The sequence below is a fragment of the Cyprinus carpio genome, chromosome B21 (assembly GCF_018340385.1).
Source record: "Cyprinus carpio isolate SPL01 chromosome B21, ASM1834038v1, whole genome shotgun sequence".
NCBI classification, from domain to species: Eukaryota; Metazoa; Chordata; class Actinopteri; order Cypriniformes; family Cyprinidae; genus Cyprinus; species Cyprinus carpio.
Genome location: NC_056617.1, coordinates 14,073,106 through 14,090,006, shown reverse-complemented (window position 1 = coordinate 14,090,006; position 16,901 = coordinate 14,073,106). Strand labels below are relative to the sequence as shown.

Genomic DNA, 16,901 nt, shown 5'->3' with positions numbered 1-16,901 from the left:
GATTGGACAGATAAAAGTAATTCATCACTTGAATCTGTAAAGTGTTTACTTTTATTTGTGTATGCTCACCATATCAACAAAACTTTGTGCTTTTGTAAAATAAAGAAAATAAACAGGGTGCGCTCTCAGTCTACACTGTCTCCGCGAACTGCTTTTAGAAACACATCACTAAAATGAACTGAAACTCTTCAAATACTTTACACATAGAATTGACAAATATATCTATAGAAAGCCTGACATGCCTACTCTTAAATTAAGTTACTCTTACCAAAAACAAATATTATGTGATAAAGTAATCTGTATTAAACCAACGAAAGGTCCAGTTTTTCCGTCTAAACTCATTATCTCTAATTAGATTACGCCCACGCGCTGCTGACGCAATTGATATTACAACTCTCAATGTGAGACACTCGGCATGTAAATGCCCACATCATCGTAAACAAAGCAGCAACATGTTCATCTTGGATAATTTTCATTTTTGGAAAGAAGACACTGAGATGAATAAGCCTTGTATATACCTCAGAAGATGCGCTGAGAGGAAAAAGCATTGCATTTACCTCAGATGAAGATGCCCTGAGAGGAATAAGCTTCATGTTTACCTCACAAACAGAATGTGAGTGCAAGCCAGTGGAGGAGATCTTTTATGTCGAGTAAGTAATGTTTCTTATTCAAATAAATCATAGATCAAATAAATGCAGGCTTGATGAGCAGAAGATACTTCTTTAAAAGGTTAGTTTACTCAGAAATGAAAATTAGCCCATAAATTACTCACCCTCAAGTCATCCTAGGTGTATAGGACTTCTTCTTTCAGACGAATCCAGTCGGAGTTATATTAAAAGTTGTCTTTGATCTTTCAAGCTGTTTAATGGCACTCAGCAGGTGTTGCAGTGCATCAGTCCAAAAGAAGTGAAATAAAAAGTGCCCATCCTTAATAAAAACTGTCTCACACAGCTCTGGGGGGTAAACAAAGTCCTCCTGTAGTGAATCGGTTCATTTTTGTAATAAAAATAACCATATTTAAAACATAATCAATTTAATCTTGCTTGCACTCACTGTTGTACATGAAAGCAGCTCCAGGTGGATGAGGTATGAGGTCGGATTTGCGCATGCGCCGCTTAGAAGTGACGAATCCGGAAGTGCAGGGGAGAGATCAAAACCAAACAATGGTCACTAATTAGAAGTACAAAACGAGGATTTGTAAAGAAGAATGTCGGAGGATTTCGATATAAGCCAAGAGGAGACTGGTTTTTCTTTGCTAAAGTAAGGAAACATTGGATTTGCCACTGATTGCCACATAACACGAGTTTTGAGCAGTGTAGCGTAAAGCTTGTAAAGCGGGACTGCCATCCTCCATTGTCACCGTGGCTGCAGAATCCTTGGTCTCGACCTCCAGCCTCTGAGACCCAGACTCCGCCTCAGCCCATCGACCAGTCGGCTCCACCATGGCTCCTAGCTCCCTCCTCTCCGCCGTGGCCCATCAGTCCACTGGCTCCACTGGGCTCCCTCCGGCTCCACCTTGGTCTGTTGTCTACATCTGTCACTCCGGGACTCCACTCCTCCAGCTGCACGGGCTCTGTCAGGCTCCTCCTTCCCTTCAGCTTCTCCTCAGTGCTCTGTTTGCTCCAGCTCCAACGTGGCCTTCTGGTTCCCTGCCTCTGCCTTGGTCACTGGCACCATCTGCTCCACCTTGGCCCTCCGGATACTCGCTTTCGCCCTGGCTCATTGGCTTTCTGTCTCTGCCTCGGGCTCCTCCGCCACCTGCTCCACCGAAGTAGGTTGGCCCCCTGGAGTCATCAGCCCTTTCTCCTCCATGACTCCTCCCTCCGTTGCCTCAACCGTGGGTTGCCATTATGTCTGTGGCGTGGGTCCCACCTGGCACCACATGCTCCAAGTCCCTCCTTTCATCTCCCTCGCTCCTTCCTCCGTCCAATCCACCTTGGCTCCTCCTGTTACCTCCTTGGCTCCTCCCTCCATCGTCACCTTCAAGTCAAGTCAAGTCATCTTTATTTATATAGTGCTTTAAACAAAAAAGATTTTGTCAAAGCAACTGAACAACATTAATTAGGAAACTCTGTCTGCCGGCTCCCTCCCGGGCGTCTGTCTTCCTTCTGAGCCTCCTCCCAGTTCCCACCCGTCCCTCCCTCTGTTGGTTCTACGGCGCGAGGACGCGCCGTCCAGGAGGGGGATGAAAGGTTTTGCTCCACATGTGCTCCCTGTGACCCAGTTTCTCCCTCATGTACCCTTATTTGGTCGTTCCTGTTCCAGTCCTCGTTGTCATTCTGTTTACCTGTGATCCTCTCAATTGCCTCGTTAAGTCATGTATTTAGTTCCAGTCTGTGCGTTCCTCCTTTGTCGGGTCTACCAGTTGTGTACGTGTGTCTTCCTTCCCTTCCAAGTTTGGATTTACCCTGTGTGTTGGATTTAATAAACAACAGTTTCGTTTATCCAAGTCTCCTTCCTTCCAGCAGCTTATCGTGACAGGTATTGTGGAAACAACATTTTCAGGTATTGGGGATCTCTGCCTGCAGTGTGACATGATTTCAACAGGTTATAGTTTGTTTATGGAGTCTTTAAAAATAAACACTGTAAGAATGAACTTATAGAAGCATTTATCTAATATTTAAATTTAGCAATAGAATATTGTTGAAATCCATCTCTATTTTTGAGAGGTGTAACTAAGTTAAGTTCCCTAACTTTATTAGTCTCCACAGACTGGGCCTGATGATTTCCTGTATAATTTTTATTTCCTTGTATTCACTGCACATCCTTATATTGTGTTTTTTGTTTAACTTGGCTTGGCCTGAACATTTAAAACCAATTAACAGATGAATATTTTCCTACTTAATGTTTGTTGTTGTTTTTCCCTATGCATATTTACAAAATGTGTTTACATTTTAGCACATTTGTGTGTGTGTTTCAGTTTTTTGTACTGTGTCACGGGATGCTACAGCTTGCTCAGCTCTTGGTGTCTGGCTATCTGAAAGGCTCCATAACCACCATTGAGAAAAGATATGGATTTTCAAGTCAGAAATCAGGATTGCTGGCAGCCTTTAATGAGGCAAGGATAATATGCTAACTTTATATGAATGTTGATGACAGGATGTCATGAATCGCCTGAAGAAAAAACATTTGTTTTTGGCAGTTTTTAGCAGCTGGTTTGCAATTGTTTCAATATTAATGTATGAGTTCAGACACAAAGTCTAAATATGAAATTGATACTACATCAGCAAGGACAGCTTTTTGGCTATTATATCTGATCATGCATATAAGTCTTTTGTTTTTAAACAAAGGTGGGGAACACAGTTCTCATTGTGTTTGTGAGTTTCTTTGGGAGCCGTGTGCATCGACCAAGATGTATTGGAATTGGAGCAATGATCGCAAGTGTGGGGGTGTTCCTTATAGCCCTACCTCACTTCATTAGCAATGAGTATATTACAGACTCCAATAACAGTGAGTGAGGGTTGTGTTTTTTTTTTTTTTTTTTTTTTTTTATAAAGTACCTAACATCTGAAATAACCAATATGTATTTGTTGCACAGACACCAAAGACAACAGTTCTGGTCTTTGCAAATCACCGAACATCTCTAAGCAGACATGTGATCAAGAAAAGACTGATTCTCACCTTGGAGTGTATCCAATACTTCTACTGGGCCAGTTACTGCTGGGCATTGGCGGTGTCCCCATACAACCTTTTGGAATTTCCTACATAGATGATTATGCAGAAAAAAGGAATTCTCCCTTCTACCTAGGTTTGAATGAGTAATGTTTGATCATTGATTTCCACAAAGAGTGGTTGAATTCTTATAATACGGTGGTTAATTCAAGAAATAATCAACCTTTATCTTTTTTTATAGGCATACCTTTCCGCAGTTACTGTAATTGGGCCGGCATTTGGCTACATGATGTCATCTGTGCTGCTTCGTTTCTATGTTGACATTGATAAGATGTCTTCAAGTAAGTCTGATATGCCGTATCTGCTCCTTCATAAATGGAAAGTAAATTTATACACTTTACTGAGCTTAAACAACAGTAGAGTCTAATGTAAATACTTTAGAAACTGTACTAATCATGTTTAGACAAGTGCATTTTGACAAGCTAAACTGAATTTAAAAAGAAGTGTTTACCTCAAGATTCAACATGTTTAGCAATGTTGCTTGGTGTATCAAACACAGACAGGAACTTTTAGTAAGTTTTGCTTTATGTCTCTCATATGTAAGAGATGTTTTATGAATGAGCTGTTTTACTTTTCAGATTATTTAAATTTGAAAAATGATGACCCCCGATGGGTTGGAGCTTGGTGGTTGGGATTCCTGATGGCTGCCACCCTCCTTCTCCTGACTTCTTTGCCATACCTGTTTTTTCCAAGGAAGATGTCTAGAGAGGTATATCAAAAATCTAATTTGTAGCCTTTTTGATTCTGAAAATTGATTAGTAAATTTAGATTAATCAGTGATGGAGAGTTTGGCATATAAGATTTAGGCATTGCTCCTGAAGTATGCTTGGGTCTTACAGAACATATTTAAAAAAAAAACTATAACTACGGAAAGAAACATGAGTCCCAGAGGAGCGTGTCTCAGCCTGTTCTCCCCCATCTTGCTCAACTAGATTAAATAACAGGTTAACCTTGCATGAAGTTTGTGTCTATACATGTTTTTGCACTAAATGTTTGTGTTCTGTAAATGTGAATCAGATATTGGAAGATGCTTAATCTCATATTTAAAGGGGTCATATGATGTTGCTAAAAAGAACATTATTTTGTGTATTTGGTGTAATGCAATGTGTTTATGTGGTTTAAGGTTAAAAAAATACATTATTTTCCACATAATGTAAATTATTGTGGCTCCTCTATGCCCTGCCTTCCTAAAACGCCTAGATTTTTACAAAGCTCATAGTTCTGAAAAGCAAGGTGTGCGCTGATTGGCCAGCTATCCAGTGCATTGTGATTGGCCAAATTCCTCAAGTGTGTGACGGAAATGTTATACCCCATAACATACTGGGATGCCGAGTCCCGGTGGTCTGAACTCCGTCGCAACGAGACAAAAAAAAATAAAACGAGGCATTTGTAGCATCCAGTGGGCACATAATTACTGATTATAATGACTTGATACTGCGTATCACGCTGCGTAAACATAAAACCATGTATGCATTTGTGATTGAAGAAATGTCAACAAGAGCTACGACAAGCGCTACTCTACACTGCTCAAAACCCGCATTGGAATAATCAGTGGCAAATTCTTTAAATATGTAAACATAATTACAGAGTCAGAAGCGCCAGACTGTCCTAGCAAAGTTGGAATTGCACCACTTTATAGAAACAGACACTGGCATTGTAGGCTACTCTTCCAGGAAACAGTCCTCATCCTCTGTAAAATGCGCTGGACACATCCAAATATTTGGGTTGAACTGTTCTGGAACAGTGTTGTAAATACAACTTAACCACTGATTTCTAGTTGTGCCCTCTTTTGGAAGGCCAAACAAAGTAGTTTCACTTTCACAATGAAACACACAGCATCTCCACAACATGGTGGCGGTGGCAACAGCGAGAATAAAAGTTACTCCTTCTTTCTTTGCGTGAAAATCTTCCCACATTGTGACGTAGACATGTGGGGGCGTGTTTTAATGAGGCGTTTTAGGGGGTTGTGGTTGACTCAACTTTTATAAAGAATATCTCTTACAGAAGACTTTACAGATCTTCAAGAGCTTGTAACACTCCAAAGAGAACGGAAAAATGTAAATTGCTTCATATGACACCTTTAAAAATGTGGATATAAAAAAATTATTGGTGTAAATCTAACCTTGTTCAGATTACGTACGAACAGGGTAAGATGGTTTGCTGGTGTAAGATGGTATTATTGATGCGCATGACAAACTTTTTTCCAATACACTCTTAAAAAAAGGTTCTTTATTGGCATCAATGGTTCTATGAAGAACCTTTAACATCCATGGAACCTTTCAAATGCAGAAAAGTTTCTTCATAGTCAAAAAAGGTTCTTAAGATTTTTAAAATGTTCTTCAAAATGGTTCGTTTAGGAACTCTTCACTGAAAGATTATTTTTGGAACGAAAAATTGTTGTTCTAAGGCATTACTGCAAAAACACCCTTTTGGAACCTTTATTTTTAAGAGTGTACAGTGTATGTACCTCGCTACCACTTTGCACTTTTGCACTTTGATTTTGAGCATAATGTGGTTGTTCAACAATAAATTAAATTAAATCGAAGATTTCAATCTCTTCAGGAAATCGTAGAGGCCCCTGTTGAGCCATCCACAGAAAAAATGATGGAGGACAAGAAGCCCAAATCTGAAACAAAGGAAGAGGTGTCTCTCACTGAGTTCCTAAAAAGTGTGTTTGCCATTTTACCCATCTGCGATTTTATTAATCACACATTAAAGAATAGCTGACTATAAAAGAACATTGAAAATGCTGAAAATGTATACAAGATGTAGATGAGATATTTCTTCAACTGAATTAGGAGACATTTAACATCACAATAATCCACAAGTGATCCACACGACTCTAGTCCATCAAGTGAATAAATCCAAGTAAACAGTGCTTGATCTGTGCATATTTCTCTCCTGATTCAGACAGGATGACTTTTACACTGGAAGTTTTATTTTACACTGGCAATGTTATGGATTTTAAGACAATAAAGGTTTCCAAGTTTAGGTATCAAACATCAACGTGGTGTACAGTAGTTAATTAAAAATAAATTGCACCCGCTGGTAGTTGTATAATTGCACATGCTGTCTGTATTGTTTTAGCAGCCAGTCGACAAGTAACGAAACAGCACATATAAAATCTCATTGCATTCAGCATCTGGTCAAACTGGATTATGGGTGGTTAGGTAGAAAGATGCAGGTTTATGACCTACTTTAGAACCTAATGAGATTACTGTATTTGTTAGGCCATATTACACTGGCATTATAATGAAACTACTATATCCAGATTCAAAAGAATCCCCTCTTGCAATCATAATACTGCTCATGCCAAATTTAGCATATAAACTTAATGCTGCATAGTTTGACCTACTTAGTCAGAACCAGATGCCTGATTAGAAGCCAAATAATGACTCAATCTTGTTTTTTTCTGAACTGCAAACTCATAATTCAAATGTTCTGTTCCTGTAACAGTTAGATTTCATGAACTTTGCACATTTTTTTCTTAATGGGTGGGCTGCACACAATAGGAAATACTAACCCTTTCTATAGGTTTTTATTTGTTTGTTTGTTTAAAGTCATTTATCAAACTCCAAAATATTTTGTCTAATATTAACATTTCTGGTAATATTTATAGATTTCAGTGTTTTATTTATTTAATTATTTATTTATTTGATTTATTCCAGATAAATGAAACATATTTGGTTGTTGATGTTTAATGTAAAAAATCCCTGGATCTAAAGATCCTTATATCCATTCAAATATTAATTAATCTTCCAAAATATAATGTTCTTGTCCTTTTTGAAAAAAAAAATTTTGCTCTAAAATACAAAAATTATATTTATATTTTTCACATATTTTTTTGTCACATATATCTCCCCACATTTCCCCAAAAAATTAAAAAGAACACTCAGAAAAACAACAAATTATTTGTTGGTAGTGTTGGCTCAAGTGAATCTTGCTGCCATGGTTGCCGGTCTGGCCACTTTTATGGGCAAATTCATTGAGAGGCAATTTGCACAGACTGCCTCCTTTTCTAATATGATGATGGGTGAGTTACTGAAAGAAATCAACTATGCCTTTTGTTGAGGTTATTATTCAAGAAGAAAAATGTTTGTTCCGCCAAAACCATAACAATATGTGTTGTATGTTTGTGGCCAGTGAAATCATATCTTATTTTTCAAAGGTACAAATTACTCATTCAAAACTTTTACCACTACTAATCCACACACAATACCATATGTCACTATAAAAGATTCCAAAGTCCTGAGAAATAAGCATCTTTCATTATGTATTGTTCAGTGGTATTAATAAAGGAATGTAGCGCAGGGGTTTTCAACCTGAACAATCCCAGGGATCCACCCAAACCTGAAGCATTAAAACACACACACACACACACACACACACACACACACACACACACACACTTACAAAGTACATTAAATGTAAATTGCATTACATTAAACAGAAACCAATATTATTACCTCCAAAATAATTAATTTACCATATTCATAAATATATTTATGGAAACTTAAATTAAATTTATGCATTTAGCAGACGCTTTTATCCAAAGCAACTAACAGTGCATTCAGGCTATCAATTTTTATCTATCATGTGCCCCCGGGGGATCAAACCCCCAACCTTGTGCTTGTTAACGCAATGCTCTACCACTTGAGCTACAGGAACACACACAAACACACACAAACACACTGTATATATATTAGGGCTGTCAAAATTAACGTGTTAATAACACGTTAACGCTTTTTTTGCTGTTTTTTTTTTAATTAAATTAAATTAAATTTGATTTAATTTTAATTTTTTATTTATTTTATTTTATTTTTAAAGAAAATCCTACACATCTTTTGAACCTGTTTGTTTTGTCTGTCTGTTCACAGGTGGCTTAAATATTCCTTCAGCCATGTTAGGTATTATGGCTGGAGGGGTTATACTACGCAAGTTGGGTCTGACTGTCAGGTCCTCAGCAGCGATGTGTATGGTGGCGGTTTTTGTTAGCATTATGTTCGCAATTCCACTTCTCTTCATTGGCTGCCCCACAAACAAAGTTTCTGGCATCAACTATAATGTGTGAGTTGTGTTTGATGTTTAAATGCTTTAAATATTGTGCACTTTCTATGCTGAATAACACATATTTGGAACCCAAAAAAAATGTATCTTTCCACAAAACCTGTAGGAAAGAAAAATCACAAGTGAGTTCTATGCCTATATCAGCATTTATTTTATATGCTTTCTTTATATGCTGATTTAAATGCATTCTGTTTACATACAAGTAAAAGATAAAAGTGTTCATTAGGGGTTGCCAAAATCTAAGTGATTCAGCCCATAATTCCAGCTACAACTTGAATCAACAGAACCAACAGTGTCTTGTTCTGTGTAAACCCTCTGACAGCTGTTTTCCATTACAAAGTTTTGGATATGGACCACATTTTAACTTCGGGCTGAAATTTGCACTTTCATTTTCTCCTACATTCCTCAAGGATTTTAGATCAGTAGTTGTTCTTTTTATTTCTCTTAATATGCAAAGAATAATTTTCTTTAAATGCTTACAATCCTGCTGCAAGGCACCCTGTTATTTCTATGAGCCTTTGCCGTCATTTTGTTTACTTTTGTCCCCAGATCCTCTCAGCAGTGTAGCAATGCATGTTCCTGTTCTGATGAAGCCTTCAACCCTGTGTGTGGCTCAGATGGAGTGGAATTCCTCTCTCCCTGTCATGCAGGATGTAAGACAGTAATACCCGACAAAGAGAAAGGCTTGGTAAGTTATCTTTAACTTCCATTACTGGAACTGCATGGTACTTTGTTAATGACGCAAAAGGGGAGGCTAATACAGGGAGTTTCGTAAGAGCAGTGGTTGGCTTGAACTAACCAAAAGGATTTTATGTGAATGATTAAGAAAAAGTAACTCAGTGGATGATTGGTAGGATAGTTCACGTGAAATAAAGAACATTCTGTCATTTATCCATGTCATTTCATGTCATTCCACACCTGTATGACATTTTTCTTCTATGGAGCACAAAAGAAGATATTTTGACAAATGCCTCAGCATTCAGTGTTTTACATCACATACAGGAGCTTAAAAGTCATTTGGGTGCAATGCTGTTTTGGACCCCACCAACTTTAACTGCATTTGTGTTCCACTGAAGTATATATATATATATATGTATATATATATATATATATATATATATACACACACACACACACACACACACACACACACCACACACACACACACACACACATATATATATATATATATATATAATCTAGGGGATTTCACCTTGGGAAATAGTGGTTTAAACAAACACACTCCCAGACCTACAAACACAAATGTAGACAAGTTAAAACGACCAGCGTTTTACATCACATACAGGACCTTAAAAGTCAGCTGGGTGCAATGCTGTTTTGGACCCCACTAACTTTAACTGCATTTGTGTTCCACTGAAGTATATATATATATATATGTATGTATATATATATATATATATGTATGTATATATGGAGTTGTACACCATCTAGGGGATTTCACCTTGGGAAATAGTGGTTTAAACAAACACACTCCCAGACCTACGAACACAAATGTAGACAAGTTAAAACAACCAATTGTTCAAAGTACCAAGACTAATACTTGTTTTAAGTGCATACCAACTGCAGTTGGAAGTGAAAGTAGAGCACGTCAGCAGACTACTGTGACTGCAGCGATGAGGACGCAGATACATTACTATATAAATATAACACAGTGGGAATGTAACTCAGTCTAAGCCTTCCAAAACATGTTGGCAACATTTAGATACATAGTAACAGCCTCTGTCCACTGGGAGAACAAATCAGTGGAATGAAAATTGTAGCAGTCAGGAAATAGGACAGTATTTATGTAGAAGGTCATGCAGCTCTGTTTGCATGTCATAATGGAATGTTCATTTGACTATTTAAGATGTTTAGCTTTTGAAAAGTACATAGGGAAATTATTTTTATACAGAGAATTTTTCATCTGGAATTTTTTTTTTTATTTGTGTGTGGCTGTATGCATATTATGTGTTTTGGATATAAATTTTGCTTTTGCTTACATTCAAAAAGTTTCATGACCTACTTTGGCCACATAAAAAGAAAAAGCCTGAACAACTTCCTGAACGCCATATCCTTTTAATTGCTTTCAAAACAAACAAACTTCTCTTCCTGAGCAGTATGCTACTTATCTTCCAGACATGGATATTAGCTATAGAGAAATGTCATGAGACAAAACAGTGTTAGTGGATTTATAGGTTTCTTAGAAGCTGTTAAAAATGTCTGTTATTCATTAATAAGATATGTAGCACAAACAAGCAGATAGTGATAAAACATATATATAGTGGCTGCATGTTTAAAACTTTATGAGTTAACTACCTAACTCTGGCACATATTTATTGATATTGAACTTTTTAATTCATACAGGGTTTTTTTAATTCCCTGCAAATATGAGAATAAGTAGTTGATATAGTGCTAAATATAATTATTCTGAAAGTAACCTCTCAAAACTATTAAATGTAACTTTTCAGTACCTAACATTTAATCACCCTAAATCTACCACAGAACTACATGAATTGTGAATGTGTGGCATCAACTGGCTCTCCAGGCTCTGCGTTTCCAGGACCATGTGGAAATAAGTGTAGTAATCGGCTCATTCCCTTCATGATCCTGTCCTCCATTACATGCTTTGTGGCTTCACTTTCCCACACTACATCTTTTATGATGATCCTAAGGTATTCCCTCTATTTTCAATTTCCTTTATTTTATGTAAATATGATCTGTTAAAAGTGACCCTCTAATGTAACCTCTTGCTGTTTTATAAATATCTCACAGTTACTGTACATATCTGTATGTCTGTTTTTCTTAAATATGTTTTATATTAATATTCTGTATATAACTCAAGTATTGAGTTATGGTTTGAAAACAGTTATGTAAATTTTTATGTAATTTCATAATTTTGGTCAAGTGAAGAGAAAATCGAATGAAAAATACATTTATGAGAAGAACAATGGAATGTTGCTACTTTAAAAACTGATGTCAATGAACATTGTGGCATTGATTTGTCTAAAAGGAAGAGTGTCAAGGTGAACTTGCTTAGCAGGTTTCAACTTGTTGTAGTGCAACACATGCATAGTTGCTACCTACAGCATAATAAAATAATATTTATTTTATAATTCTAATTATTTTTTTCCTCATTAATTTTAGCGCAAAAGTTATAGTTATGCATGATTTATATATATATATATATATATATATATACACACACACATATGTATATATATGTATATATATGTATATATATATACATATATATATATATATATATATATATATATATATATATATATATATATATATATATATATATATATTTATATTTTTTTTTTTATCAAAATTTCAATTTACCTCTAAATACACCTTTTAATATGACCTTTTAATCGCTGCACCGATTAATGTTTTCAGTCACTTTGTCTTTTAAAGTCAGATATGTTGCACATCTATACATCTATGCCCTTCAGCTATAACACGTCATAGTATCTTTATACCATAGTCAAAAACCTGCCTGTGCAGGCCCTGTCAACATCACAAAAAAATGCTATCAGTGTAATAACAGACCACAGGCACTTACTTCCGGAACAAGCCTAAAAGATATGTTAAAGAAGACTTCTTTCAAAGTGCTCATACTCTGATATTCCTGAAATTTAACTGAAATGTCTTATTTATGCAAACAATGTTGAAAAATGATGTGTGATTTGCTGGCTTTTGTTCAGGACTGTGACTCCAGAAGACAAATCTTTTGCCTTGGGAATTCAGTTCATGCTGTTTCGAGTGCTTGGTAAGCAAAAGAAGTTGATCATGCAGAACAGACACGTCATATTTTAACAGAAACATGTTACAACCTAAACCTGGTATGAGGGCACTGAGTTAGTGAACAAAACAAAAACAAGAATATCAAAGCATGATAAATACAATTTCAGACAGTAGTAGTGAGATCCTTAGTAAATCAGTTCACACACATGCTAAGCCATGGTGCTCATGTGCTTAAAACAGGTTTAAATCTGGTCTGCACTATCTGCTATGTCTAATCTATTAAAAAGGCAAAACCTCAAAAATAAAATAAAAAAACAATGTTGAAATGTAAGTATTTCGAAATGTTTACGGGCATATTCAGACCTGCCCTGTTTAGCTTAGTGTTATCTGTCTTTGTTTATACAACAAGTTTTCCCAGTATTGTGAAAGTTGCAGTGATATCTTAAAAAAAAATGTAATAACTCACCATCATAACAGATATCATATAATAAATAGGAATAGGTGTGTTAAGACAATATTTGAGCTTTTCAGTTATGGGTCTCATAGTCTTTTTGTGGTGTTTTATGTAACTCATGAATGTGTGTATGGTATTGATCAACACAATGGCGGGTTATATCATTTGTGCTGAGTCTGGTAATGTTTTGTGAAAAGATATATTAACAAGGAACTTTAATTCCCTGACAGCATTCCTTCCAGCTCCAGTGCTGTATGGCCGTGCCATTGATACTGCATGCATTCTGTGGGGAAAGAAATGCAATAAGACAACATCATGTAGCTACTACGATTTAGACCTTTTCAGACACAGGTAATTCTAAATTAATCTGCCTTATATTGTATGTATTATGGATTTTATAACAAAAGAAATAATACCATGCCTTAAAAAAAAAAAAAAAAAAAAAAATTAAGTCTAAAAGCGATAGTTCACCCAAAAATGAAAATTTGATGTTTATCTGCTTACCCCCAGGGCATCCAAGATGTAGGTGACTTTGTTTCTTCAGTAGAACACAAATTATGATTTTTAGCTTCAGGCGTTGCAAGTCTCTAAGTCTACAATGCTTGGCAAATGGTAAAAGAGAGAAAAAAAAAACATGCACAGACAAATCCAAATTAAACCCTGCGGCTCGTGACGATACATTGATGTGTAAAGACACAAAATAATCGGTCTGTGCAAGAAACTGAACAGTATTTATATAATTTTTTTACCTCTGATTCACGCAATGTCCAAACTGTTAGAACTCTTGTGATTGCGCATCACAGCAGCAGGCTGTGAGACATCATCTTCTTCTTGTTGCTTTATGGTGGATCGCAGACTTATAAGTGCATTACCGCCACCTATCGCTCAAGTGGACCATTGACACTCCTAATTGAGATTGTAGATAGTGTGTTAATGGGCCATTTGAGAGATAGGTGGCGGTAATGCACTTATAAGTCTGCGATCCGCCATAAAGCAAGAAGAAGAAGATGATGTCTCACGAGCCTGCTGCTGTGAAGCACGTTCACAAGAGTTCTAACAGTTTGGACATTGCGTGAATCAGAGGTTAAAAAAAAAACGAACTATATAAAAACTGTTGTTTCTTGCACAGACCGATCATTTTGTGTCTTTACACATCAATGTATCATCACGAGCCACAGGGTTTAATTTGGATTTGTCTGTGTATGTTTTTTTCTCTCATAGATTCTGTTACCATTTGCCAAGCATTGTAGACTGAGAAACTGCAACGCCTGAAGTTAAAAATCATAATTTGTGTTCTACTGAAGAAATAAAGTCACTTACATCTTGGGTGCCCTGGGAGTAAGCAGATAAACATCAAATTTTCATTTTTGGGTGAACTATCGCTTTAATAGGTTTATACTGGTATAGTTGGCCTCCCATCTGGCCATGGTTGGAAAAGTGTCTCCCTGTCTGCCCAAAGAAAGCCCCCCAAAATCCACTATAACAGACAAGCCTGATTTAAGCATTTTTTTTTTCATTTATTTTTTGTCAGCCAGGTAAACTTACAAATGTCAAATATTTTTTGGTTCACAGATTCCTTGGACTCCAGATTTTCTTTATATTTGGTGGTTTTGTCTGTTTTTTCCTGTCTTTTGTGGTGCTTAGAAGAACGAATTCAACGCAGGAACAGAATGAGAAAATGAGCAATCAGACCAAAAGTGGAAGTTCCCAAGAAATGAAAGATGCCAAACAGATGTTGAACAAATCAAATGGACACTGCAATACACAAAAGACACTTAGAGAGTAAAGACAGTAGTGAATAGAATTATGGGAATGTCTTTTTTTGGGTGGAAGTTTAGTTAGTCTTAAGAAACCTGGAGTTTCTCAGCTTACCATAAGTGCAACTACTCAAAAAGGGTAAGTTTGACAGAGGGTTAAACCAGACTGTGAACACACTCATTTCTACAAACAGTTGCCAACAGCCAGACATACTGATGCAAGGAAATAACGTCCACTTTAAAATACATGCTATTGTTTATGTATTATCTCTGCCAAAGCCTGAAATATTTTCTTTACTTCTCCTTAGATTTTATATATTTTGTCTGTGAACACTCAGTTGTACTTTACACATTTTATATGCTAAAAATGTGAAAATGTGAGTAGCATTATTTGAACTCACTATTTAGGGTAGACAAGGAGCAAAGTATGTTGATATAAATAGACCTTCTGTCGTGGTGCGACTTCTGTGGTTACTTTTTTTTTTTTTACTGTGATGTGTTTATGTCAAGTTTGTTAGTCATTTTGTAGTGCGGACTAACACATTTTGGTTTGGTTGCTGTAACGTGTTACATCTGTTTGCATAACTAGTGTATGAAATATCTACTCATATTGGTGCATCTGAAGCTTTTTATATGAATTGTATTGTACTATGGTACATTTACGAATAACCAGTCACGTGAATATATGTGGCATATACCTTCACATAAATATACTTAACATGTTTAATCAACTAAGATTTTATATCACTTTTATATGTTCTACTAAATCTACATTTATCCCTGTTTTGTTGAAACAAAAATACAAATTTCATATTTCATAAATGGCTTGTTTGATGTGTTTTGATTGAATTAAAATGCTGTGCACAATGCCCTACATACCTACAGGCCAAATAATCACATGTAAAATTATCCAATTGTTACAGTTTCTATTTCTAAGCTCATAATTATATTTGAAGAGTACTGATTTTGAAAAAAATACTAATCAAATAGCTGTTTATATGTTTTTTTTTTACTTTTAAAAGATGCATGCCAGAGGTCTATTACCACAGAGGACACACATGATCTTTGTGTCATCCATCTCAGAGTGGAGCACACTCAGTCAGCTCTTGAGGGAACTGGCTGCGCTCACTGTGACACATTTAAGAGGGACAGAAGCCAGGCAACTGCAGCATGTAGTTTGGATCTAGCTGCCGCCGAGATCGCTTAGTGACTCCAAATGTGGGGCTCGCAGGTAGAGCTTGCTGAGGAGTTTGAGATGGGCCTAGCCTATTTACCCAGCCTTGCTCACTAGCTTTTTTTGTTTTCAGGCCAGTTCAGGAAGTACACCTAGCTTCCTCTTCTGATCTGCCTGTTGTTGGCCCACTCTGTCACTAAGAAGACAGATGTGATAGGAGTTGTGGTGGATATAAGCAGTTCCTCTCGGTTTGTAGACAATCACTGGACGTGAGTCTTCCATTTCTTCCGGAGGGTGAAGTCATGGAAGAAACCCTACAAAGCCTGTGTTCATGCAACTCTAGTAGGGATGGTAAGATTCACCGATACGTGATGAGAGTTGTGATCTCTCATCACTGCTGCTATGTGAAAATGATGTATCACAACAGTACGGAGACCGAGGCATGTCCTTAGAGTCACATAGAAATTTAGATTAACATGGCTGTCTGAAGCTCCACCACAGCACAGATTTTGCCCTCCATGCCACCAAGCAGACCACTCATCAGCTGCTCGCTTACTGCTATTGTTGCCATGGAGCGGCAACTACGGGATATCTGGTTGGAGCTAAAGAAGAAGTACATAGCCTTCTGGACGGCCTGATTTTGCCTTCCAGACTATTTGGCACTACCGTTGAGACGATAGTCCAAAAGTTCAGGGAGGCAATGGTTAAGTCAGCGGCATTTAAGTGATACATTTCCAACTGCGGTCAGGACTATTTTGCACTGAGAGTTTGATAACTGAGCTTATTCTTCCTCTCACTCTCATTATCTTACTAGTTAAGGCTCAACTGCTATGTGTGCTATGCTTTCCCCATAATCACACTAAAGACAAAACAGGGAAAAAGGGAGCAAAAATGCATTAGAGCACCCCACTCTATTACCTATTGTGCCCTTGATACTGTACATGGATGAGTGCTTCTTTTCACTTCCTTCATAAAAGATGGGGAGTGTAGATATCACTCCATCATATGAGTCACTCTTTTCCAGTGT

At 36.8% G+C, this 16,901-nt stretch overlaps 1 protein-coding gene across 1 annotated transcript in view; it reads left to right on the top strand.

Moving 5' to 3' along the window:
* The window catches only part of LOC109045885 (solute carrier organic anion transporter family member 2B1-like), a 34,680-nt gene extending 19,158 nt beyond the window's left edge, over positions 1 to 15,522 (top strand). Inside the window, exons 6-18 of the mRNA XM_042748293.1 lie at positions 2,921 to 3,058; positions 3,291 to 3,450; positions 3,539 to 3,753; positions 3,860 to 3,953; positions 4,251 to 4,381; positions 6,235 to 6,341; positions 7,539 to 7,705; positions 8,550 to 8,739; positions 9,289 to 9,427; positions 11,242 to 11,411; positions 12,450 to 12,514; positions 13,174 to 13,294; positions 14,516 to 15,522. Of these exons, the coding sequence (XP_042604227.1) occupies positions 2,921 to 3,058; positions 3,291 to 3,450; positions 3,539 to 3,753; positions 3,860 to 3,953; positions 4,251 to 4,381; positions 6,235 to 6,341; positions 7,539 to 7,705; positions 8,550 to 8,739; positions 9,289 to 9,427; positions 11,242 to 11,411; positions 12,450 to 12,514; positions 13,174 to 13,294; positions 14,516 to 14,729 (1,911 nt within the window). The 3' untranslated portion in view covers positions 14,730 to 15,522. The remainder of the gene's footprint in view (positions 1 to 2,920; positions 3,059 to 3,290; positions 3,451 to 3,538; positions 3,754 to 3,859; positions 3,954 to 4,250; positions 4,382 to 6,234; positions 6,342 to 7,538; positions 7,706 to 8,549; positions 8,740 to 9,288; positions 9,428 to 11,241; positions 11,412 to 12,449; positions 12,515 to 13,173; positions 13,295 to 14,515) is intronic.
* Positions 15,523 to 16,901: the final 1,379 nt, after the last annotated feature.